At 34.8% G+C, this 27,640-nt stretch overlaps 1 protein-coding gene across 1 annotated transcript in view; it reads left to right on the top strand.

Annotated features, from left to right (window-relative positions):
* Rimklb (ribosomal modification protein rimK like family member B) overlaps positions 1-25,482 on the top strand; it is a 37,861-nt gene extending 12,379 nt beyond the window's left edge. The window contains exons 2-5 of the mRNA XM_076852633.1: positions 15,847-16,077; positions 18,437-18,523; positions 19,734-19,937; positions 25,019-25,482. Coding sequence (XP_076708748.1) covers positions 15,847-16,077; positions 18,437-18,523; positions 19,734-19,937; positions 25,019-25,482 — 986 coding nt within the window. The remainder of the gene's footprint in view (positions 1-15,846; positions 16,078-18,436; positions 18,524-19,733; positions 19,938-25,018) is intronic.
* Positions 25,483-27,640: the final 2,158 nt, after the last annotated feature.

A 27,640-nucleotide genomic window follows, 5' to 3' on the forward strand; every position in this document is an offset into this window, starting at 1 on the left:
AGATGTGTCTTTTGTAATTTACTGGTTAGAGAGGTTATTAATCTCTTGCTCTCTCTGGTGTTTGTATTTGGTACTACAGGCTTCTGGTTCTGCAGTTGACCACCATCTGAAGTATGCTGGTTCCCCATCAGCTCTTAAAGTCAGTCGTGACAAAAACTTAGACAGTTCTTTGCAGAGAAAACTGAACAGTTTTTCCTGATTACATTGGGTGCTGGCTTTGGAGAAGGCTTTTGGTGGATAAAATGCAAAGGATTTTCTTTGCTATTTTAATGCGGCTGTTCTTAGCATTGCATTTGTCAAGAACTGGGATACTGCAAATGTAGTAGTGTGACTTCTTAACTAGTTTCTGGAGTTTTTAGAAAGGCCTTTTGGACCTCATATTGTTAAGTTGTGGTCTCTGTGGGGGAATGAGATCTGAGGCTTCCTATGCCACTACTGTGTTGAGGCTGCTCACCTTCATTGTCTTGTAAGACCATGATGCATTTATATATATATCTGGGCAGATATATTTTGTAGACTGTCCCACAGTTTTTGATGCTTCTCATAGTTCGATTAAAGTTAGTATTCTTACAGGGACTGACAAACTGTCCAACAGACTGGTCACCTGTTTTTATAAAAATTTTATTAGTCATAACAGTACCCTTTTTTCTCTGTTGATTGTGGTTGCTTTTGTGCTATGCTGGTAATGTTGAAAAATTGTAGCCAAGACTGTATGGCCCGCAGAGCTTAAAATGTTTACTTCAGCCTCTTAAAAAAAGCTTTGCTATGTCCCAAATTATAGTGACATACATCACAGGAGTGACACATCTTTCTCAGTACATCCCATCAGGGCATCCGTGATGCTGCTATGTCCTATTACTGTTGGTGTTAATCTTGATCACTTAGTTGAGCTTGTGTCTGTCAGCTTAACTATTTTTCCCTATATAATTAATAATTGATAAGGGGGAAGATATCTTCAGACTGTGCAGTTATCCTGTTTCTCTTTAAACTTTTGTCCACTAATGTTAGCATTTACCAGTTGGTATTGCTTGAAGTTAGTGCTGAATTTTTTTTTTTTTAAAGTGATTTTCTCTATTTTGCTCATGCTGGCCTTCAACTTGCAGTCCTCCTGCTTTTAGCATCCCAAGTAGCTGGCATCACAGGTGTGTGGCATCATACTTCCTGCTGCAGTATTCTAATGCTATTTTTTCTCTTTTATCCTACATTAATTAAATGGAATTATTGTACCCTTTTTATTTAAATCAGAAAGGACTCATGTTCTTTAGGTTTATGCTCATTTTAAAATTATTGATCTTTTAACTTTTTGTTTTTATATTATATATTCTAGATACAAGTCACAATGGATATCCTTTTGTAAATATATTCTTCACTGTATGGCTTACATTTTTACTGTTAATAATGCCTTTGGTATATAGAAGTTTATAATTTGCAGTCTCATATATACACATTCTTTCTTTTTTGTTTGTGGTTTTGTGTTGTATTTAAGGAAAGTTTACATTCCTTAAGAGTCCTTCTCTTGAGATACATACCAAAATATCTACTGCTTAAAACATGATACTCCTTTTTTGTTTTTTCATGTATTTTTATATTAATTGACATTACTATATTTTACTAAATTTTACATATTTATGGGATACGGTGTGACATTTAAATACATGCATATAATGTTTATGAGCAAATCAGGGTCACTGGCATATCTGTCATATCGGATATTTATCACTTTGTGTATTTGTTTTGGTTCTGGGAATTGAACCCAGGGGCACTTTACCACTGAGCTAAATTCCCAGCCCTTTTTATTTTTCACTTTGAGACAGGTCTCACTAAGTTGATTAGGGCCTCACAAAGTTGCTAGAGGCTGCCTCAAACTTGCAATCCTCCTGCTTTAGCCTCCGGAATCACTGGAATTACAGATGTATATGCCACTGTGCCCAGAAAAATGGGATATTCCTAAGAGAAATTAGTAAATTGGGAAAAGGGATACAATGCTACCATTATCTAGGGGGGGGGAGGACAGTGTATAAATATAATTTTTGCAGAAATAAATAATGCAAGTTTAAACTATAATTGAAGAAAAGATTCATGACCTTTTGGGAAAAGGAGAAAAAATGTTGAGACAAGGATGAAGTAAATTATGTCTTGTTTTGTAGACCCAGATTATTTGTGCTGGGGGAAGTTTTAGGCATATTAGGTGAAAACAAGGTTAGTTGTGTTCTGATAATAGTTGAAAGTGGTAATAATAACTTGGATTTATTACACTGTTTGCAAAATTTTGTTTGAAGTATTCCATAATAGAGAAAATAAATAGAAAGCTTGAACTGATTATTTGTTATTTCTCATGTAGTTTCCTGATTTGATTTAAAGTAAAGTTTTCTTTTCTTTTTTTTTTTAAAGAAAGAGTGAGAGAGAGAGAGAATTTTTTTTTTAATATTTATTTTTTAGTACTTGGCGGACACAACATCTTTGTTTGTACGTGGTGCTGAGGATCGAACCCGGGCCGCACGCATGCCAGGCGAGCGCGCTACCACTTGAGCCACATCCCCAGCCCCAAAAGTAAAGTTTTCTTATTACTCTGTAGCCTGCAAAATCCACATTGCTTTCAGAAATTTGCAAAAGATCATGGAAAAAGGAAGACATTATACTTGATTATAATAGACTTGTTTAATTATTTAAGTCTTAAAATCTTATGCATATGTTAACACCTGTGTAGGTAATTTATCATACATAAAAGTGATTATGTCAATTTACAAGTTAGCCTGTTATTGTGTGTTTTTTTTTTTTTTTTTGTACTAGGGATTGAACAACCCAGGGGTGCTTAATCACTAAGCCATGTCCCCAGCTTTTTTGCTTTTTTTTTTGGAGGGGGGTGGTCTCCCTAAGTTGCTTAGGTCCTTGCTAAGTTGCTGAGGCTGTCTTTGAACTCATTATTCTCCTTCCTCACCTTTTTAAGCTGTTGAAATCACAGGTGTGTGCCACCATGCCCAGTGTGACTGTGATTTTATACTTGAGCCATCAACCTTTTTATGGACTGTCAATCTTCTTTGAGGAAAGAGAACAACTCAGCTTTATACTTTCCAAAATTCTTGTCATATCTATAACAGTTTACAATCTCCTTTTCTCATTTTAAAACTGCAATGCCATTGAGTCTGGAAACGAGAGTCTGTCTCTCTCACTCTTTTTTTAAATTGTTTTGCGAGAAGATTCCATTTTGCTTTTATATATATTCTCTTATTTTAATGTTTTAGTTTTCATTTCAAATTATGTATTTTTAACAGGAATATACTATGCTCTCTTCCCTAATTTAAAGTCATTAGATTTTCCATGTGGTATTGATTCAGTTATTTATGATTATTGTTATTGATAACTCAGTTATCACTAATTAAACATTTTCCTTAAATCTACTTGAAAGTTTTCTCTGAGTTAATTGAGAAGAAATGGTTTGAGATTACCTATTATATACAAGGTATGGTGTTAGACATATACATTTTCTCTTTTCTGAAATGCTAAAAACATATTTAAAGGAGAAAGCTTTTATATCTTATCAGGAAATAATGTCTTCTTTTTTAGGTACTTAGGTCTTTTTTTTTTTTTTTTTTTTTTTTTTTAAGCTCCTTCTGTTAACAGAGTACCAGGGAGATTTGATTATAGTCTGCATACTAAATCAGTCTGCCTTTTAGTTATTAGTTCTTGGGTGAGGTACTGGAATGAAACCTTATCTTCTCTACCAGGACTAAGTGACCATGCCTGTATCAGAGTGATTGTCTGTCCTTTTCCAAAGTAGTTCAGGAAAATGTTGGTATTTGGTATTTTGTGACCCTGATGTTTAAATTGTTTCAGATTTTAGGGATCAGATGGCTCTTGGAAATGGTGGTAGTTGTGTTTTCTTTCTTTTTTTTTTTTTTTAATGTGGTATTGAATATTAAACAGTGGGTCTAGCTGTATGAATAAAAGTTACTATACAAATTGAAGTAAATGTTATATTCTTGTAAAATAAGCAGGTCCTTATGCATCATGTCAAAATAGTTCCCTTAGTAATGATGTGGGATGAGATAGTGATGAAACGTAACAAGACATGTAGTATCTCTTGTCCCTGTCCACTGAAGGCATTGTTATAAGAATAATCTCATAAAATGTTATAAATATATGAGAATTAGTACACTCATATGCATAAAATTATTTGTTCAGTTTTGGGCCTCTGATATAATATTTCTTCGTCATTCCTCCAATGACCAGTGCCTCTTTGATCAACCCCTCTTTTCCCATTTTTTTGCTTTACTAATAGCAAATGCACTTTCTTTTGAGAAATTCCCATTTCCATTATTGTACAGTGTTGATTGTGTAGTTATTCAAGGTTCTCTGCTTTTATAACCAAACTGAGCCATCAGAGTTTGTCATTATGTCTCTTACCCTTTGAATATGAGCAGTTTGACTCAAGAATAGGAGAAAATGGAATTTAATCATTTTGGTACAATACCTTGATGAGACTCTAGGTTGTTTCCTAGATTTCAAAAATTGTCTTTTTTTCTAAGCCCGGTTTTCCTTTTTGGGGGGTGTGGGGGTGGGGTGGGGAGTACTAGGGATTTAACTCAGAGGCACTTTACTACTGGTCTATATCTCCAGACTTTTTATATTTTCTTTTGAGACAGGATATTGCTAAGTTGCTGAGGCTGGCCTTGAACTTGAAATCATCCTGTCTCAGCCTCCCCTGTTAGAGAACAGATCACAGACAATAGACCATTAGAATATTGTTTACCTGGTATAGATAGGGCAAAAAGCAATAAAGATCACTTTTCTTATTTCAGTATGAGAATTTGAAAACTCATGTTACTTGAAGTGAAACTGATAATTGGAAAATTATCTTTATTCACTTGGACTTGTTAAGGGCAAGGATCAGGAGACCTTGGTAGCTATTGACAAAGAATACTTTGAAAGATTGTGAAGAATTTGGAGTTAAGAGGCTAGAATGGGCTTCTAAATAACATTAGAGAGAAAGCAGAGCATGAATGAGGAGTTCAGATCTTTAAATTCTTGACTGCAGGTACCGTCGTTAGAAAATATTCCGGCTAAAAGGAGTCTCCCAGCTATTATATGCTGCTTAGATAATTAGCACAGCTAGGGATTTTAGGGGGAAGTTGTACGACATTGTAAAAAAGAGCTTGGGCTTTACAATTACGTAGTTAGGTCTGATTGTCCTAACTATTTATTAACCTATTAATAAGGGCAGAGATTGGAGTTGAATGGTGGAGCCATTGTTTACATGCCAGAGAAGTTATTGCAATATTACCTACCTATTTCTTGTTTTTTGCCTTTGCTCTTCCCTCATTATTATTCCTGAGTAGTGGAGATTTAAATGCATTGTGGGAGGGTAAACTTAATATTATATTTTCTAAACAATTTTCTTCAAAAAGTTCAGTATTCAAAGTTTTATATTTCCCCTTCTTTATTGTTCATTAGTCCATATGTTTCTGTTTATGGCTGTATTTGAAAGCTTTAGATAATGAAGTTTAAACTATTCTTGATTAAAAAAAAATAGATTAATGAAAACATTTGATTTTAACTAGGAGCCACTTTTAAAAAGAATTTATTTCTTTTCAAAATTGGGCAGAGGCAGACTTTTCTTCATTGCATTAAAAAGCTTCGTATCCTTTCTCTCCTAGAGTAGTTTGTTGCTAGAAGAATGAAGTAAATTTTTATGGCTGGTTTTATTATCAGTGACTTAAACACTTGTTTACTTATCTTCTATATAGCTTTTCTTTATTGTTTCTACATAGCATGTTATTTTATGAGAGAAGAAAATACAATAAAATGCAATTATTAGTTTAGATGTAGTTTTCTTGTTTACTTTTAAATGAATGAAAAGACAAATCCTTTATTGGGGCCCCAACCTGGGAAGAGTGGTGGAGCTCTGGAAAGTCAAGCTGGGTCACTGGGGTGAAATAAACAAAAACGGAGCTAGTTTTCTTGTCTGTTTGGAGTAGGGGTGGGTTTTGGGAATGCACATTGGCTTTAGGTGCATTTCAACCTATGAGAGCACCTTAATTTAAGTATTTAAGTATCTTTCTCCCAGTGAGTTCAGTGAGTACACCCTGGCTCTGATGATATACCCAGTACTCTTGGAGGGTAGAGAGCGAAGAGTGAGGCACATTTGGTACTGTATTTGGAGTGGAGTGGTACCCAGGGACCTACTACCAGTGAGCTCTATCCACAACTCCTTGCTTTTTTGAGACTTTAGAGTCTCAATAAATTGCCAGGCTGACCTCTAAGGAATTTGTGACTTTGGCCACACTCCCTCTCTGAGTATTGGATAGAGTATTTTAAAGGATCTGGCCCCTCCCAACCTTCTCTACTGCTAGAGATTGAACTCAGGGCCTCATGTGTGCTAGGCAGAAGCTCTGTCATTTAGCTCCATCCCTATCCCTGGATATAGTATTTTTAACTTAAAATCCAAACCATATTAGGAAGATTTCATTCTAAGTGAAGTGAAGTCTCATTTCTACTATTGTATCTTTTATGCATTAAAAATGAAATAAGCCAGATAAGTTTAAGGCTAGAGGGCAAAAGCCATAAAGAAACAAGTTTTCTAGTTATAGTAGTAGTGATAGCTAACAGGCCATCAACATATATCAACCCACTATGTGAGCTAAGAGTATTTATTTATTTATTTATTTTTTATTGTTGGTTGTTCAAAACATTACATAGTTCTTGATATATCATATTTCACACTTTGATTCAAGTGGGTTATGAACTCCCATTTTTACCCCGTATACAAATTGCAGAATCACATCAGTTACACTTCCATTGATTTATATACTGCCATACTAGTGTCTGTTGTATTCTGCTGCCTTTCCTATCCTTTACTATCCCCCTCCCATCCCCTCCCCTCCCCTCTTCTCTCTCTACCCCCTCTACTGCAGTTCATATCTCCCCCTTGTATTATTTTTCTCTTTCCCCTCGCTACCTCTTGTATGTAATTTTGTATAACCCTGAGGGTCTCCTTCCATTTCCATGCAATTTCCCTTCTCCCTCCCTTTCCCTCCCACCTCTCGTCCCTGTTTAATGTTAATCTTCTTCTCATGCTCTTCGTCCCTACTCTGTTCTTAGTTACTCTCCTTATATCAAAGAAGACATTTGGCATTTGTTTTTTAGGGATTGGCTGGCTTCACTTAGCATAATCTGCTCTAATGCCATCCATTTCCCTCCAAATTCTATGATTTTGTCATTTTTTAACGCAGAGTAATACTCCATTGTGTATAAATGCCACATTTTTTTTATCCATTCGTCTATTGAAGGGCATCTAGGTTGGTTCCACAGTCTTGCTATTGTGAATTGTGCTGCTATGAACATCGATGTAGCAGTGTCCCTGTAGCATGCTCTATTTAGGTCTTTAGGGAATAGACCAAGTAGGGGAATAGCTGGGTCAAATGGTGGTTCCATTCCCAGCTTTCCAAGAAATCTCCATACTGCTTTCCAGATTGGCTGCACCAATTTGCAGTCCCACCAACAATGAACAAGTGTACCCTTTTCCCCACATCCTCGCCAGCACTTGTTGTTGTTTGACTTCATAATGGCTGCCAATCTTACTGGAGTGAGATGGTATCTTAGGGTGGTTTTGATTTGCATTTCTCTGACTGCTAGGGATGGTGAGCATTTTTTCATGTACTTGTTGATTGATTGTATGTCCTCCTCTGAGAAGTGTCTGTTCATGTCTTTGGCCCATTTGTTGATTGGGTTATTTGTTATCTTGTTGTCTAATTTTTTGAGTTCTTTGTATATTCTGGATATTAGGGCTCTATCTGAAGTGTGAGGAGTAAAGATTTGTTTCCAGAATGTAGGCTCCCTATTTACCTCTCTTATTGTTTCTTTTGCTGAGAAAAAACTTTTTAGTTTGAGTAAGTCCCATTTGTTGATTCTAGTTATTAACTCTTGTGCTATGGGTGTCCTATTGAGGAATTTGGAGCCTGACCCCACAGTATGTAGATCGTAGCCGACTTTTTCTTCTATCAGAGCCATGTCTCTGATTTGATATCAAGCTCCTTGATCCATTTTGAGTTAACTTTTGTGCATGGCGAGAGAAAGGGATTCAGTTTCATTTTGTTGCATATGGATTTCCAGTTTTCCCAGCACCATTTGTTGAAGATGCTATCCTTCCTCCATTGCATGCGTTTAGCCCCTTTATCATATAAGATAGTTGTAGTTTTGTGGATTGGTTTCTGTGTCCTCTATTCTGTACCATTGGTCCACCCGCCTGTTTTGGGACCAGTACCATGCTGTTTTTGTTACTATTGCTCTGTAGTATAGTTTGAAGTCTGGTATCGCTATACCGCCTGATTCACCCTTCCTGCTTAGCATTTTTTTTGCTATTCTGGGTCTTTTATTTTTCCATATGAATTTCATGATTGCTTTCTCTATTTCTATAAGAAATGCCATTGGGATTTTGATTGGCATTGCATTAAACCTATAGAGAACTTTCGGTAATATCGTCATTTTGATGATGTTAGTTCTGCCTATCCATGAACAGGGTATATTTTTCCATCTTCTAAGATCTTCTTCTATTTCTCTCTTTAGGGTTCTGTAGTTTTCATTGTATAAGTCTTTCACCTCTTTTGTTAGGTTGATTCCTAAGTATTTTATTTTTGGGGGGGATATTGTGAATGGAGTGGTTGTCCTCATTTCCATTTCAGAGGATAGCTAAGAGTATTTAATAACTATTATAAAGAACTTACTATGTGCTAATCGTGTATTAAGTACTCTATATGTATTTTCCCTCTGCTGTCGCCCTTAAAACTTCTTGGACCTTAACCCCAAGATTCAGTACCCGAATAAAGCAGGTACTCAGCAAATATATTTGAGTGAATAAAAGATTGATTGAATCCCTAAGGTTTATCTTTTTGGTTTATCAGTTTCATTACATTTTCCGTTTCCTGAGTGATTTTTATTTCACTGTCTAGGTGTAGAAAAGCTGAAGAGAAAATTGAATTGCAGAGCTTGAATGTAAGCATTCACAAAATTTAACAATGAATTGAATCACATTATTTTAGCATTACAATTCTATTTGATGTGTCTTACCCCCTTTGCCAACTATTAGGATACAGTTGGTTATGTTGACCACAGACCCTTTTTCTTTATTATTATTATTTTTTAAAAATATTTATTTTTCAGTTTTCGGCGGACATAACATCTTTGTTTGTATGTGATGCTGAGGATCTAACCCGGGCCGCACGCATGCCAGGCGAGTGCACTACCGCTTGAGCCACATCCCCAGCCATCAGCATCATTATTATTATTATTATTTTGTACTGGGGATGGTGGGGAGGGTAGCTGCTTTATTTTGAGACACGGTCTCACTACGTTGCTTAAATCCTCAATGATTTGCTGAGGTTTGTCTCAGATTTGCAATCATCAGCTTCAGTGACTTCAGAGTCACTGGGATTACAGAAGTGTACCACTGAGCCCATCTATTTTAAATGGTACTTTGAAAAAAACAGAGCATCCTTAATCTGATTGCTTCTTTGCCTGCTTTTTGTTTTCCCCTTTCTCTTATCTCTTCTCACTTTAAACCATCACTCTTGGCTACATGCAGCAGTGCTCAGTGATAATGAGGAGTGAATAGTCTTTTTGTTTCTGTTCCCTTGACAAGGGATCTGGATAAGGAATTTTGTTGGTTTCACATCATTTCCAAGAGACCATACCTTCAAAGATAAAAATTTTGTTCCTTCCTGGGGCATATTAAGATATTGGAGGGGAGAAGTAGTATTGCTGATGTGTTAAAGAGGGAAATTATTTTAGGAAACAAACATATCTTTTTAGGAAGCCACTAAGCAGATATGAAAGTCACATTCTTACATTATAAGCATATTCTTATACTTGTTTTTGATGCTTGAAAATTAATATGAGTTAATGCTTTGTGTCACTATTGAGTTACCTAATTCTTGGTACCATTTTCATATTACCAGTTGGTCTGTTCTTTTTAAAATTTAGATAATTATGTTTTCTTTTTAAATTAATTTGGAACCTGATTGGATTGAAGTAGGGGCACAAACCAGTGATTAAAAAAAAGCATAAAGATGTCAAAATACATTCTCCTGTTAGATATAAATAAAAAGAACAAATAAAATTTTTTTAAAAAGCACAAGGGGACATAGATGTACATGAAGATAAATTAACGTCAACCAACAATAACAATTAATTAAAAAAAAAGATAAATTAACGTTTATGTTATGTATTAGTTCTGTATTACTATATGACCTGTGTTCATTTGCTGAAATCTTTTATTAGTTAATACTCGAACAGATTAATTAGAAAAGAGATTCATAATGCCCTGAATACCTTAAAATGTTTAGAATTATCTGATCTTTTTTCTTTTTATAACTATTTTTGGACGGTGGGTATGGGTACCAGGGATTGAACTCAGGGGGCACACAATCACTGAGCCACATCCCCAGCCCTTTTTATATTTTAGTCAGACAGGGTCTCACTGAGTTGCTTAGGGCTTCACTAAGTTGCTGAGGCTAGCTTTGAACTTTCAAGATCCTCCTGCCTCCACCTCCCAAGCTGCTAGGATTACAGGCATGAACCACCTCCCTAAGGCTTTTTTTTCTTTTTCTTTTTTAATTTAGTTTGGTAAATACCTTTTTTGTCGTTGTCATGACACTTGATATGTAAATGGCAAGAGAAATGGAGCCGTGGGGGAAAATAGATAGAGCTTTTGGTGTTGGTGAGATAGAAGAAAAGAAACCATTTAAAAAAAAAAAAAGTAGAAAAACTGTATCAAATACAAGAAATTTTGAAATGTGAATGATCCAGCATCAGTTTTCTTTGTAGAATACTCAGGAATTTGATATGGTATCTTGATTTCTTTTCCTTCAACCCAGCTTTTTATTAAAACCTTCTTCCATCTCTCTCTCTCTCTCATAATAGGTATACATTCATATGCATAATACAGTTTTTAAAGGAGCTAACATTTCAGATTAAATAGCATCTCATTTTCATTTTACCCCTAAATACTTTATCCAGAAAATAAGGGCATCAACACATAATCTTATATATTATTAGCATACCTAAGAAAATTGACTGTTTAATATATATATTATATATATAATATATAGTAGTCTAATATATGTAGGCTCTAGAGTCAGATTTCTTAGTTGAACTCAACATATCAAATTTTTAAGTTAGTCTTTTCAGATTGGCTCTGGTAACATTAATGAATTCATTTGAATGTAATGTCTACATAGCCTTAAATGTAGAACAACCTCGACATCTTTATTTCTGGAATCACATTGTTTAAAGGTGATCAGAAGAGTTATATCACATTCTAGATTTATCTGATCATTTCTTTTTGATATCTGCCTCATGACATTTTCTATATATTTGTATGATTATGTCTAAGTTGCACATTTTGGGCAAAATTTACTTCATAGGTAATGGTGTGTACTTCTTATATATAAGACCCAGAAATACAAAATGAAAGTTTGTGCCACTATTATTGATTTATTAGTTGGCATTTGTATTTAAAAGTAATTCCCATATTGATAATGTTCTTCAAAAATGGTAGGATAATTGTAGTTTTCTCACATTACCAATTCATAGTTATATATTAGTCTCCTCAGGTGGAAACAAGTGAAATTCTTTTTTTAAGCCCCCTCCCCCACTTTTTTTTTTTGGTACTAATGATTAAACTCAGGGGCCCTTAACCACTGAGCCACATCCCCAGCCCTTTTTTGTATTTATTTAGAGACAGGGTCTCAGTGAGTTGCTTACAGCCTTGCTAAGTTGCTGAAGCTGGCTTTGAACTCCTCCTGCCTCAACTTCCCGAGCTGCTGCGATTATAGGTGTGCACCACCGCACCCAGCTTGCTCTTCATATAATTATAGATTCACGAACTTTTTAAAAAAATTTATTGTTACCAGTTTTGGCTTTAAATTAATCTTTCTGTCTATCTATCTACTTATTTTGGTACCAAGGATTGAACCCAGTGGCCCTTAAACACCAAACCCATCCCCAGCCTGTTTTTTGGTTTTTGTTTCTTTATTTTGAGTAAGGGTCTCTCTAAATTGCTCAGTGCCTTGCTAAGTTGCTGAGGCTAGTCTTGAACTTGGGATCCTCCTGCCTCAACCAACAGAACTACTGGTATTACAGTATGTATCACTGTGCCTGGTGTATTTTTTTTCCCCCGATGGTCAGAGCATCTCAAATTTAGCTGGTCAGAGCACCTCAATGCTGTCTTCTGTGTCCTTGCAACATGATTTTGACACAAAGATTATGAGTGTTTTTAGTGGTATATAAAACAGTACCTTCACTTGACATTTCTATTAACATTCTTAGAATTCCATAAACATTTGAAAGATTCCAGAAATCCTGAAAAATCCTTCAGAACTCTAGAGGATGGAAGAATATAAATGCCATTCAGCAAGAAGCCTATGAGTTGTCTGTTTGTCTTTCCTGAGAAATAAACACTAGGGTTTATTATTAATAGTATAGTCAAACTCTACTTTCAAAGAGCAGAAGTTCAGGGTAGGCTTTGAGGAATTCCCCATTTAATTATGGGGAAGAAAATTGTTTAATAACCTAAGGAATCTTTCAAATTAGAGATTGCCTCATAATACCCTCACTCTACTTTGACAACAGCAGTGATCTTGTAATAAGCAGAATACAACAGTCACTAATATGGCATTATGTAAACATGGTGAATGTATAACTGATGTGATTCTGCAATTTGTATTTGGGGTAAAAATGGAAAAGCATAACTCACATGAATCAAATGTATGAAAGAGGAAAATTAAAAAAAAATAAATAAATAAAAAAAAAAAGAAAGAAAAAAAAAAAAGTAATACATTTTTTTTATCTTAAAAAATAAAAAGGAACAAATATGTTCTTTATCCCAGTGCTGTTCTAAGGTTAACTCTTCATTGGCTGTTAATGCTTGCTCATACACTTAATCTAATATTTATATCCAAAATATTCATGTTGAAATCTTGCTCTCGGTTTTAAGTTTACAAACTAGATGAATAGTTTGATAAATTAATGTTTAAGATCTTAATTTAAAGACAATATAAGGGGTTGGGGACTAGTTCAGTGGTAGAGCATTTGCCTGGCATGCATGGTTCAACTCCCAGTATTATGATAAATGATTAAATGAATGAATGAATGAATGAGTGGGAGTGGTGTTGAAAACAAAATTGAGTAGTATCATTTGGAATATGTGTTTTTAGAGCGAGTATGATGAAATGGTAGGTAAAGTTGTTTACACATTTGTACACATTTATATTCTGAATAACATGGATCTAAGAAATGTCAGCCATTCTTTTTATTTCAGTTTGTGAGCTGTACATCAAAGAGTAGCATTTGCTAGAAAAACCTAAGAGATCTGTAGCACATGATCCTAGAAGATGTCACTTTGCCTTTTTGATTCACACTCTGTCTCCAGTCTTGGACCACCTTTTGCTTACCTAAAATAGCAGTGTTCAGTTCTGTTAAAGGAGGCATTGAGTTTCTTCATTTTCTCAATAATATCTATAGACTTTGTACGATATAAATCTGATTCTGATTTTGGCAGAATCACCCCCATTTTCTGGTGGTAGCAGATGGACAGTTTATTCTAGTCACAAGAATCATTCTACTCTCAAGTCATATCCCTTTTGGGAGGGGCATGGGGAGTGTTGCAAATTGAACCCCAGGGCTCTGAACTACATCCCCAGCTCTTTGTTTTAATTTGGGAAAGGGTCTTGCTAAATTGCAATCTTTCTGCTGTAGCCTCCCAAGTTGTCAGAATTATAGATGTGCTTTAATCAAGCTGAGTTTTTCCTTTCTTTTTATGTAGTACTGGTGATTGAACCTAGGACTTCATACATACTAGGCAAGTGTTCTACCACTGAGCTAACTGAGCTATCCCTTAGCCCTCAACTTTCCCATTTCTATCTTTGTCTCCAAACTTTAATTCTCAATGGTAGTATGTGTTCTTTTCCCCAGTTTTAAAAAAAAAATACTCTTTAGATTTGCCTATCTTAGTCAAGCCCTTGGTAAAGCTTAAGAAATGAGTAAGTGTAGGATTCTAGAAGTCTGTTGTCCATGATCTCAAGGTACCTATAATAGCAGAGTGGATGCTTGAGGGGAATGTTGGGAAGCCTCTGGCAAACTTTATATCTGCTGATGACAACATAGACTCTAGGGGAGAATAATTTCTAATTTTCCTTCACCATCAAAATGTTATATGAGGGTCATGTCATTGGTGGATTCTCATAATAGAATTCTGCTGTCATGTGGTATATGGGAAGTGCTTCTAAGATCCTGCCATAGGTGGGAGGGGTGAAAGATAGGGATGGTGTGTTCTGTAAACAGGAAATGTCCAGTACACTCTCTTAATTAAAAACTCGTTAGCATGTGATCTTGCTTACTTATCAACTTACCCTAATAGAAGTATCTTAAACATCAATAAAATTATAGTTGAGGCATATAAATTGAGAAGATCCTTGAGCTTTTATCTAATATTTCTATTTAGGGAGGCTCTAAATAATACAGGAACAAGGTATTCATAAGTTACTCCTTAAAACCGACTTTGACTTTAAAATTTTATGTATATTTATTTTTAAAGCACTCATTAAAAAATTTCAAAAGTATTCACCTCCCATCCAATTCTGTAAGTATTCAGTGTTATTGATGTATTTTCCCCACTGTAGTCTTAAGTATATAGAAAACATATACTTTTTAAAACATTCAGGTTTTATATTTTTTATACAAATTACTTTAGAAGTCTATCAGAGACCTCTTTCTATGTCAATGCATATATAGCATTCATTTTTTGGTGGGCTGAATTGAATTACATTTTATAGAAGTAACCTATGATCAATCCCTTACTGAAGGACAGTTCATTGAATAACATTAATCAATTACTATGTATTGATATTCTTTTCTAAATGCTCAGGATGGATTAATAAATGAGACAAATAAGGTCCTTGTTGTCAAGATTTTGTGAGGAGAAACAGATATATAAATAATTAATTTTTATTATTCGCTTTGATTTAATTTTTTTTCATATTTTCATTGGTGCATTACAGTTGTACATTATTTGGGGATTTGTTATTGTATATTCGTACATGCACACAGTAGAACAATATAATTTGGCCAATATCATTCTCCATTATTTCCCTTTTCTCTCCTCTCTTCTCTACCAGTCTCCCTTCACTTTTTATGAGATCACCCTCTACCCTTTTTTTCCCTTTTTCTGACTTCCACATGTGAGAAAAAACATGACCCCTGACTTTCTGGGTTTCACTTATGTTCATGAAATATTCTCAGGTTCCATCCAGTTTTCCCACAAATGATATAATTTCATTTTTTATGGTTAAATAAAACTCCATTGTGTACATATACCACATTTTCTTTATTCATTCATCTGTTGATGGGCACCCAGGCCGGTTCTGTAGTTTGGCTGTTGTGAATTATGCTGCTGTAAACATGGGTATGTATGTATCATTATAGTATGCTGACTTTAGTTCTTTGGCTTTAATTAGCTTTTAGACATAGTAATTGAGGTAACACTTATAGTAAAGTTAGGACAGAAACATTGAGGGGTAGGTGTATGTCTCTGGGTGTATGTATGTGTGATATTGTGATATTCATGACATGACATTCTTTTTAATGGCTGTGTAGTAATCATTGTTGGCATATATATGATTTAGTTAACCAGTATAGGAATTTTCTTTTTTCTTACAAAGGAATGTGTCTCTCTCCCAACCCAATATTAACAACATAGTACATTTAATTTTTTGATCTAAGTTTTTGTGTATAACTATTCCTCTGTTTTATTATCTATTCCTTTCTAAAGATTTTGGTTTCATTCCTGTATTTTAGGTCTACGGATCAATGGAGAACTAATCTCTGCCTACCCCCAAGTGGTGGTTGTGAGAGTTCCAACCCCTTGGGTACAAAGTGATAGTGACATCACTGTTTTGCGCCATCTAGAGAAGATGGGATGCCGATTGATGAACCGACCCCAAGCCATCCTTAACTGTGTTAATAAGTTCTGGACATTTCAAGAATTAGCTGGCCACGGTGTTCCTCTCCCAGATACTTTCTCTTATGGTGAGGCCATTAGTAAGAGTATATGTCCTAAGTGTTCAAAGCACTGATAAATTCGAAATCCATATTAATTTACTTTGTAGATTTTTTGAACATGAAGAAGCTTCTTAAGAGAGTGACTTTCAGTATTAAGAATTTTGAGTTATATCTTCAGATTAGTTTCACAGTATGAGGTAGAATGAGGTTAGCAAAATTTTTTGGTAAAGTTCTTTGTGGTGACCTTCAATAATACTGTTGTGCAGAAACTGCTAGAGACAATGCTTAAGTGAGTTTGGCTCTGTTCTAATTAAAATAATTCAGCCAACAAATTTTAATCCATCAATATTAGAGTTGATGGATTTGATTAACCTTTTTCTTCTTTCTATTCTCATAAAAACCAGAATTCCAGAACCCATATTATAAGCTAATATCCCAAAAGTATCAGGAAGACAGAATTCTCATTGGTCCACTTTTTTTTTTTTTAAATAAAGACTGGAAGTATAGATTACAGGTAGAGAACTTGCCTAGCATCCATCAGGCTCTGGGTTTGATTCCTAACCCTGAATTAAAGAAAGTGGCGGGAGGGTGGAGGGGAGAACCTCCAAGTATTCAACTGGAGATTTATTTAGAGAAATGTCTGTGGAAAATATTGTACTGATCTTTTCCAAACTAGAAAAACTGGAAGGGCAAGAAATACTTTAGCATAATATTGTTCAGCACTGCTACTCAAAGTATGGTCTTGTAACCTGTACGTGTTTATGACTTGTTATTGACATATGATAAACACAAACAGAGTAAACACTAACTAGAAGCTTTAAAGCAACTGTGGTGATATTTTTATTGTATTTTACAGGAGTATTAATCCTTAGCAGATGGATCTTTAAAAAAAAAAAGATTCTGAAACTACAGATAGTTTCAGAAACATTGTTTTAAAGCACTTAAGATATTTTCTTAAAAATATATTTATGAAGTTATGAAAATTATAATGACAATAAGAAATCACACAAATATAAAATTGTTATCTTTTACCTCAAACTTTGGCTTGCCATTTACTTTTATCATATGTCAATAACAAGTCATAAATACGCACAGGTTACAAGACCATACTTTGAGTAGCAGTGCTGTGAACAATATTATGCTAAAGTATTTCTTGCCCTTCCAGTTTTTCTAGTTTGGAAAAGATCAGTACAGTATTTTCCACAGACATTTCTCTAAATAAATCTCCAGTTGAATACTTGGAGGTTCTCCCCCCACCACCCTCCCGCCACTTTCTTTAATTCAGGGTTAGGAATCAAACCCAGAGCCTGATGGATGCTAGGCAAGTTCTCTACCTGTAATCTATACTTCCAGTCTTTATTTAAAAAAAAAAAGAAAAAAGAAAAAAAAAGTGGACCAATGAGAATTCTGTCTTCCTGATACTTTTGGGATATTAGCTTATATTATGGGTTCTGGAATTCTGGCTTTTATGAGAATAAAAAGAAGAAAAAGGTTAATCAAATCCATCAACTCTAATATTGATGGATTAAAATTTGTTGGCTGAATTATTTTAATTTCTCTAAACTGCAAGTTAACTTTTTCATGGCTTAATTTCCCTCTATAATCATGCTGAGTTTTTACTAGCTACATTCTATTTATGCTCTAATCTTGCTGTTGTATCATTTGTTCCTGGGCAATAAAGACAAGTAAGAAACAAGACAACCCATGGATTCTGAGTGCCTCAGTGTAGAATGAACTCTTATTAATCACAGCATAACAATAAATAAGCTGTGTGTTTGATAATTAAGAGAGGTATGTATGCCTGCATCTGTAGGTGTATACATGCATGCAGTATCTCCTCAACCCAATAAATCTTTTGTTAACCAACTCAGTGTTCAGTGCCCGCTCCCCGCCCCATTCCTCCCCCACCCCCCACCCCGCCCCAGTATTGGTGATTGAGTACAGGGCCTAGTTAGTATTCTACTACTGAGCTACACCTTATCCAGCCTTCGTTGTTTAGTTTCTTAATCTGAGAAAGGAATGTATATATTAAATCTTGTGGCTTTGTTTATTTGTGTGGAGGGTTACAGTATTAAAAATATGAAAAATGATATTATTTTTAACTGAAAGACACTTTCTTTAGGTTGGATATCAGAATATGTACAGTTTAAGAAAGCTATTACCTGTTTTACAAGTAGTAGTTTTTTAAAACTGATAACTGAGTAATACTTTCAACTTACTTGTGTTCTCCAAGAAAACATTAGCTACATACAGACTCTTACTTTCTACCTTCCTGTACTATTTATTTTTGGCCTCCATAAAATTGTTCACAAAATACTTCTGTTGTTCTTAGATTTCTTTCTTTCTTTTCTTTTCTTTTTTTTTTTTTTTCTTTTGCCTAAACCAGGTGGCCATGAAAATTTTGCTAAAATGATTGATGAAGCAGAAGTACTGGAGTTCCCAATGGTAGTGAAGAATACACGGGGTCATAGAGGTATTGTATAAGTTCTTGACATGATACAAAATTTTTAAATTATTTTTGAAAATTAATAAGGGTGATTTTGTAACAGAATGCTGAAGAATAAAGAGAAATTGATAGGTACGTGACATGTCACACTTCTAGGTGGTTATTGCAAGATAAGTTTAACTAGAAGCTGTTTCTGTTTAGAGTTCTTGATGTTTTACATGCACATTCATAGTAAGCCTCAAATTAATTACTTTTATCTTCCTTCTTAAAAATTTGAACACCTTAGATCTCTAACTTAAATCATCTCTCTCCCAATTTATAAGTTTAAATTCTTGGATATTTAAGGCAAACTATAAGTCTTTTTGTAAGAGTCTGTGAAAATATATAATGACTTCAAGTTAAGGGAAGAATGTTTAAGGCATAAAAAGATTTATAAACATGAAGACAGTACAAATTTAGTGCTTTGACTGGAATGGCTGGATCAGTTTAGCTGGAACTGTTGACTGAATCAGAAGGGACGTGGGTTTTGTCCCCCAAGAAAGGAATTTATAATTACATTTAAAAAGTGCTACTTTGATTGGCACAAAAATAGGAGTAGAACAGACTAATGAATTTAGAAATAAGTTGACACGTATAATAACATGCTATGTTACTCCATACTAATACAGTATTAATATTATACAATAGTATATGACACTTATACTTTTAACTCAGAGGGAAAAGTTTTGTTAATAAATGATGCTAGCATTATTGGCTAATCTCTGGATTTTTACCTTTCAGCATTTGCCAAAATGAGTTCTAGTTTACCATGGAGTATGGAGGTTGAGGGAATGGTAGAAGAAGATTATTAGCTTTGTCTTTAAACATTCTTGTATTATCTCATTAATTATAATTAAATTACATTCTAACAAGGAAAACTTTAAAAAGTGTAATTTTTTATTTCCTTTTCTTTTTCTGTATAACAAGAATTGAACCCAGGGACACTTTGCCACTGAGCTATATCCCCAGCTCTTTATTTTATTTTGTGACATGATCTCACTAAGTTGCTGATGCTGGCCTCAGACTTGTGGTCCTCCTGCCTTAGCCTCCTGAATCCCTGAGATTATAGACAAGCACTATCATGCCCAGCTGTAATTAGTTTTGAAAGAATAGATTGATACTCAAGAATGTGCAGGTAGTAGATATTAACTGCCCACAGTTTGACTTATGTGTATATATTATTATTTTTAAATCACAGGTAAAGCTGTTTTCTTGGCTCGAGATAAACATCATTTGGCTGATCTAAGCCATCTTATTCGTCATGAAGCTCCATACCTGTTCCAGAAGTATGTTAAAGAGTCTCATGGACGGGATGTGCGAGTCATTGTTGTCGGAGGCCGTGTTGTTGGTACCATGTTACGTTGTTCAACAGATGGGAGAATGCAAAGCAACTGCTCACTAGGTAAAAGTAATGCAGGTGTCTTTCTGATATATAAAGTAAATGTTATAGCTTTTTTCCAGTATTTGTATACAGCTATAGGCCTTTTTACTTAATAAGTTTTTTTTTTTAACAATTTTTAAACACGTTGTAAATTCAATATACTTTATTTTTTTTTTTTATGGAGTTAGAATTCTCTGATCATGAAAATTTACTGTCACCAAGGTTGAATTTATAACCTGAGTTAATACATGTATGAGATATCCAACCAAATTTAAGAGTTTTTGTCTTTGGAGATATATTTATCTTGTATATAAGTGGAATTTATTCAGGCTGTGGCCTGAATGTTATGTTATGACCTACTTTACTTAGCAGTCCAAACAAGATTGCTGATTCTGATTTACCTAAATATGTGTTTTCCAGGGCTGGGGTTGTGGCTCAGCAGTAGAGCACTTGCCTAGCATGTGCGAGGCCCTGGATTCGATCCACAGCACCACATAGAAATAAATAAAATATATTGTGCCCAACTACAATTAAAAAATAAATAGTTTTTAAAAATGTGTATTTTCCTTGATCTCTAACTGAAGTGTTTTCCTTGATCTCTAACTGAAGTGCATCAGAGGTTAGTCTTTCATTTTTCCTCTTCTCTGTTTATATCACTTACTTAGTAATCTAGCCCCGGACTTTAAATACCATCATATGCTTATTATTTTCAAATTTGTATCTTTGATTTAGCCTTTAACCCTGAACTCCTTGCTCATACAAGTAACTAACTACTTACCATGTTCATACTTGAACACCTGATCTGTCCATCCTACTTCATGTTCTACCCACAATATTCTCATCATTCAATGAATACTCTGTTCTTCAGGTTAGACAAAAATCTAGTCATCTTAATCCGCCTGTTTTCTTTAACTGCAAAGTGTTTAAGAACTCCTTGAAATCTTTAATCTCTCCAAATATATTCAAATCTGCCCATTTCTCACCATTGCGTTTCAGAATGGAAACATTGTAAAACTATAAAGAAAAAGCAGTGTATTTTTCTCTTATTTGGATTACCTTGATAGCCCCTTAATTGGTCTTCTGGATTGTGTCCTTCTCATCTTTTCCTAACAAAGTAATGATACAACAGATCCTTGTACAACAGTAATTCTCTTCTCTATTTATGTTTCACTTTTCATTATTTCATTTATAGTATGAAAAAACAAGCAAATTTTAGAAGTGAATTATACGTAACTTCTAAATTATGCACCATTCTAAGTATATGAAGTCTTACACCCTCTGGTGATATCCTCCATCTCACCTAGGACATGAATCATGCCTTTGTATAGCATATCTACATTGTACGCAATACCCACCTTTAACTTGGTTATCAGATTGACTAACCACTGAACAATGATTCCAAAGTACAAGAATAGTGGTGTTGGGGCAGTTTTATTACAGTATGATTGTCAAATTTTATTATTGTTGTTAATATCTAACTGACTAATTAATAAATAAACTTTAACATAGCTAGGTATTGTAGGAAAAAAAACCATAGTAAATGGTTTGGTATGCACAATTACCGGCATCTATGGTAAGGAGAGGGGTGTCTTACAACATATTTCCCACAGATGAGGGAGGATTACTGTATATTGCAAGACAAATCAGATCTTGCTCACAGTCCTTTAGTAGCTCCCCGTTTAATTTAGAGAAAAACAAGTTTATGTAGTGGCTACTAGACCCTACATAATTTTATTCCTAGTTACTTTTCTGAGATATACAACCACATGGATGAATCTCAAAAACATCATGTTGAATAAAAATGCAAGTCAGAGGAGAATATATGTAGTCTGATTCCTTATTATGTAAAATTTAAATATACAGCAAAATTTAACAGTTGCATAGTTAAGAATGCAAACATTATAAAACTATAAAGAAAAAGCTGTGTGTTGATAAGCTTGAAATTCAACATAAAGACTTATTTCTGAAAATATAGGATATAGAGTAGGAGCACACAGAATTTGAAAGGAATTAGTTGTATAATTTTTATTGTAAAATTATCTCCTTAGTTATATTAATTCCAAAGTTTGTTTGTTTGTTTGTTTGTTGAGGTTGTTGTGAATGGAATGATTTTCCTGATTTCTTCTTTGACTGAATCACTGTTGGAGTACAGGAAAGCTGTGGGTTTATGGGTGTTGATCTTGTATCCTGCTACTTTGATGAACTCATTTATAAGCACTAGAAATCTTTTGGTGAAGTTTTTTTTTTGGGTCTTCTAGATATAGGATCATGTCATTGTAAACAGATAGTTTGACTTCTTTTCTTATTTGTATCCCTTTGATTTCCTTTTCTTACCTGATCCCTGGCTAGTGTTAGAAGGAGTGGACAACCTTCTTCCTGATTTTAGAGGAAATACTTTTAGTTTTTCTCCATTCAGTATGATGTTGGCTTTGGGTTTGTCATAAATTTATGGCGTTTATGAGATTGAGCTAAGTTCCTTCAATCCCTGGCTTCTCCAGCATTTTTAATGTGAATGGATACTGAATTTTATCAGAGGCCTTTTCTGCATCTTTTAGGATGATTATGTGATTCTTGCCCTTACTTTAAGTGGTGAATTACATTTATTGATTTGTGTATGTTGAACCAACCTTGTATCTCTGGAATGAAACTTACATGAAAACTATCTTTTTTCTGTATTTTTTAATGTGGTTAGCTAATATTTTGTTAAGGATTTTTGCATCTATATTCATCAGGAGTATTGATCCGTAGTTTTCTTTCCTTGATGTGTCTTTGTCTAGTTTTGGTATCAGAGTTATACTAGCTTTATAGAATGTATTTGGGAGTGTTCTCTCCCTTTAATTTCATGGAATAGTTTGAGAAAGATTGGTATTAATCTTTCTGTACAGTCTGGTAGAGCTCAGCTGAGATTCCATCTGGTTCTGGGCTTTTCTTTTTTTTCTAAGGCTTTTAATTGCTGTTTCAGTTTCATTCACTTGATTATAATGTATATCTTCTTCCTGATTCAATTCGGGCAGGTTATGTGTGTCTAGAAATTTGTCAGTATCTTCTAGACTTTCTAGTATATTGGAGTAGAAGCTTTCAAAATAGGTTCTGATAATCCTTTGGATTTTAGAAGATTCTATGGTGATATCTCCTTTTTCATCTTTAATCTTATTAAATTGAATCTTCTCTCTCTTACCCTTGATCTTCTAAGTGATTTCTCAAAAATGACTGTACTCTCCTTAAGTTCCCATTTATTATCATGGTCATCATTATCACCACTACCACCAGCGATACTGGGGATTGAACCAAGGGTGCTTTACTCTGAGCTACATCCCAAGCCCTTTTTAAATTTTGAAACATGAACTTGCTAAATGGCTGAGGTCCTCATTAAATTGTTGAAGCTGGCCTTGAATTTGCAATCCTTCTACCTCAGTCTCCTGAGTTGCTGGAATTAACAGCTGTGTGCAAACATACTGACTTTCCTTAAGTTCCTCTACTGAATGTTTTTGTTCTGTACTTGGTGCTGTACCACTGAGCTATATCCCCAGCCTTTTTTTAAAATTTGGGACAGTCTCATTAAATTGCCCAAGCTGACCTCAAACTTGAGATCCTCCTATTTCAGTCTCCTGAGTAGTTGGGATTATAGGCGTGCACCGCTGTTCTTGGATGTTCTCTACTGAATTTTTTAAATTGGGAAATCATGTTTTGTTTTTGCTTTAGAAAGTCTTTTTAAATTGAACTTGAATCTCATTAACTTCTTGTTTCTTTCATTCAAGTGGTAGATTGATTTTTATCTTGTTGCATCAGGGCCCACTCAGCTCTGGTTATTTGCATCATTTTATGTATGTCCTCTGCAGACACTGGGAAGCCTTGTTTCTTGAACCTCCCCTACCAGCTTTGGTGGTAGGGAGGACTCAGCACACCAGTCTAGCTACTCTTTGGCCTCTTTGAATTCAAGGAGAAAAGCGTGCTCATGTAATATTGTTAGAGGTACTTCTGTGAATGCACAGAGCTGTTACGCTCAAACTTTTCTCAAAGGTCTTTTCCTTCTTTCTCTCTTCAGAATCCTGAAGCTAGTCTCTAAGAGAGAACCTAGTTCTGCTTCATTTCTCTCAGATAACAGCAAAGCCCATATATCACCGTGTTCGACTAGTTAACAACCCAGAAGTTTTTTTATTTTAGGAATGGCAAGATAAATTAGAGTATAGAGGAACAGAGCCATATTCAGCCATTCTTTCCTAGGTCTTTATTTTTCATTTCAGCTGTCTTTTCAAATTAAAAATTTATAAAAGTTTTTTCTTATGTAACATAAATTGGCCTAATTGTTTTTGTGCAAAAGTTCATTATATAATTAGCACTCTATATCTACAGGTTCTGCTTCCAAAGATTTAACAAACTACAGATTGAAAATATATATTTTTATTCCATCAAATTCCAAAAACAAACCTTGAGTTTGCCATGTGCTAATCTGCAAATCAAGTGATGAATGGGCATACCCTGCTGTAGTTTCCTGCCATATGACAGATCCTTGGTCTCTCCCCACACTTGTTGTTTGAGCATTGTTCATCTTGAGTCTCTTTTTGTAATGTGCAGTTAGGCCTGCAGTGATGATGTTGTATTGAACGTGTTGGAGGTATTTTGGGGTCATTACTCCTAAACAGTACAGTATAAGAACTTTGTATACAGTGTTTACATTGTATTCAGTATTGTAAATAATCTAGAACTTATTTTAAATTTTGTACTACATCATTTTGTGTGAGACTTCAGCATGTGTAGATTTTGTATTTGGATGGTTGTGGAACCACTTCCTATTGGTTGTCAATGAGCATGTGTATTAGGTTCATATTATTGCAAGTAAGATGTGCTTTAGAGAAAGTTTAATGACTTTCTCAGAAAAAGTAACATTGAAAAAGTGCTAAAGTCAATTCTTTAAGAGACTAGATAAGGACAGAATCTCTAATGCAGTAAATCTAGAGTCCAAAATTCCAGTTATATACTAGAATAGCACCTTTGTTTTCATTACAGATTTAGAAGAGAGGATTAGCCTTATGAGACTATCATCAGTTTTACTTCAAAACTTTGTTATTTTGGTAACTTTTTTCTTGTTTCTCCTTTGCCAGGTGGTGTGGGAATGATGTGTTCATTGAGTGAACAAGGAAAGCAGCTAGCTATCCAGGTGTCTAATATCCTGGGGATGGATGTGTGTGGCATTGACCTGTTGATGAAAGATGACGGCTCCTTCTGTGTCTGCGAGGCCAATGCAAATGTAGGTTTCATCGCCTTTGATAAGGCTTGTAATCTAGATGTAGCTGGTATCATAGCAGACTATGCCGCCTCCCTTCTGCCCTCTGGCCGGCTCACCCGGCGTATGTCCCTGCTCTCCGTGGTGTCCACGGCCAGTGAGACTAGTGAGCCGGAGCTGGGTCCCCCTGCCAGCACTGCTGTCGACAACATGAGCGCAAGTTCCAGCTCTGTCGACAGTGACCCTGAAAGCACGGAGCGAGAGCTACTCACCAAGCTCCCAGGGGGCCTATTCAACATGAACCAGCTGCTAGCCAATGAAATCAAACTCCTAGTGGAGTGACTCCACTGGTAAATAATTAACCAACAAAACCCTTGTAAAACCTTCTTTTTCTTTTTTCCCTTTTCTTTTTTAAGCCAACTTGCAATGCTGTTCATGGAGGATGCTCAGGAGGATGAGAGGAAAATTAGTAGGATTAGTTGAGAGAAGAGGGAAATAGATGAGACCTTTGCTAATAAGATATTACTGACTAATTTACAGATTCTACAAAGAGGCAGAAGAGGTGGGATAGAATGATGTCAGGAGGCTCTCTTAGTTACTTTTTAAATTACCAAAAACTGTATGCTTTCAGGCCATGAGGCACATGAAAATTTTGTTCCTGGTTCCTTTTGTTTTTATACAAAACATTGATTTGGTTCAATATCCGATAGCATAACATTACATTGTGTTTGAAAATTTGTAAAGAGTGAGGAAAACATCTGCCTAAATTACAGGAATTTTTAATCTGTAAATCTGAAAATTCTACCATTTTGCTGTAAAGTAGCAGCTTTAATTTATAGTTGTTTATGAAATCTTACGGGGCTCTTTTATTGGTATTTTTCATTTTTATGTTTTGTTTTTTCCCCTTAATTTGGGTGGGAGGGCAAAGTAAATATAACCCAATAAAGACATTTTTTTAATGACAAAATTGGCATGTTTGCATGATGACAGAGAAATGAACAGTATTGCAATGTCTGGTATACAAAATAACATTTACTCAATGTAGATAAAGTTACACTAGTTTAAAATATGTGCATTGACTTGTATTTGTTAGTGTTTTAGTCTTTTTTGAAAGATATATGCTCTGTTAATGTTACTTTTTTTTTTTTTTTTAATACATGCTAGTCTAACATTCCCTGCTCTATGCCTGCATCTTTTAATAATGGCCAAAGTGGAAAAAAATGCTACCTTTTTGTTAACAAGACATTGACTTGAAACATGTACATTTAAAACCTTTTATTTTTATTTTTTTTCTGTTTTTCTCTTTGTGGTTGGACATTTAAAGAATAAGGACAAGGAAAAATATTTTTGGGGGGCACATCAGGGACCTATAATTTCTTAAGTATAAAGCTAAAGTGCTTTCTAACGCCAGCGTTACATATTTGCATTTTTCACATTTTACAAGGGAGTATATATGTATGTGTGTGCACGCATGCATGTGTTTGTGTTTTGCTTTTTATTTATACCAACCAAACAAAAAGGATAGATTGTAGAGAATGGAGCATGATGGGAAACACAGTTTTTTACTTTAAAAAACAGATGCATTGTTTTCATGACTTAGACTCCACTGGGGTAGAGGTAGTCACCTAAAGACATAAGAATAGGTGCTTCTTAGGCCTTCATGTGTATTATATGTATGTTGTTTGGTTTCTTCCTTTGTTTCTAGACTGTTCGGTGTATGATTTATTCAAAGCTACATGCTTTTTGTCAATGCTCATGGCTATGCATTTTCTCTTTTTACACATAGGATTTGGGGTTGGGTAGACTGGATGTTTTTATTTGGGGATTAAATTAGCAGTATTGAGTCTCATATAGCCCTACTCCTAAGCCTTCAGTACTGACCACTCTTTTTATTCCTTTATTTTCTGAATCACAAAAGCCCCAGAACTGCATATAATATGAGCCTTTATAACATTGGTTAAATTATCTTAATGATGGGTTTGGAAGGTATGTTAAGAAATGGAGGTGCTACAGAGCTCAACATAATTTTTTAAACAGCAAGTTCCATCTCCCTACAAATCCTCTGAAGCTTTTACCCAAGCCCTTCCTTGCCTCTCCAGTGCTATTTTTCCTTCAGATGGACCTTAACATAATTTCTTGGACACTACTAGAGAGACTTCGAGGCAATAATAAAAGATCAGTATTAACCAGCTCTAACAGAGGTTTGATCATGCTTACTTGTACAGTTTTTCCCCGTTTTAAAAAGGAATGTAATAAAACTTGTTTTTTCCATAGAATTAAATACTATTAAAATTGAGTGAAAGGTTGATTGTTGACAAATAGAATAGTACCTCTAATCTGTGCACTGTCTCATTTCACCTGAGAAAAAATATAACTGAAGAGGAGTTTCTAATTTATCTTTAGTATATTCTAATTGCATCTAAAAGAATTTGACTTGCACAGGGTTATTGGGGGACTCAGACTCACATAAGTACCTCTGCCTCATTAACAAAAAGAAATA

Source organism: Callospermophilus lateralis, chromosome 4 (assembly GCF_048772815.1).
Source record: "Callospermophilus lateralis isolate mCalLat2 chromosome 4, mCalLat2.hap1, whole genome shotgun sequence".
NCBI lineage: Eukaryota > Metazoa > Chordata > Mammalia > Rodentia > Sciuridae > Callospermophilus > Callospermophilus lateralis.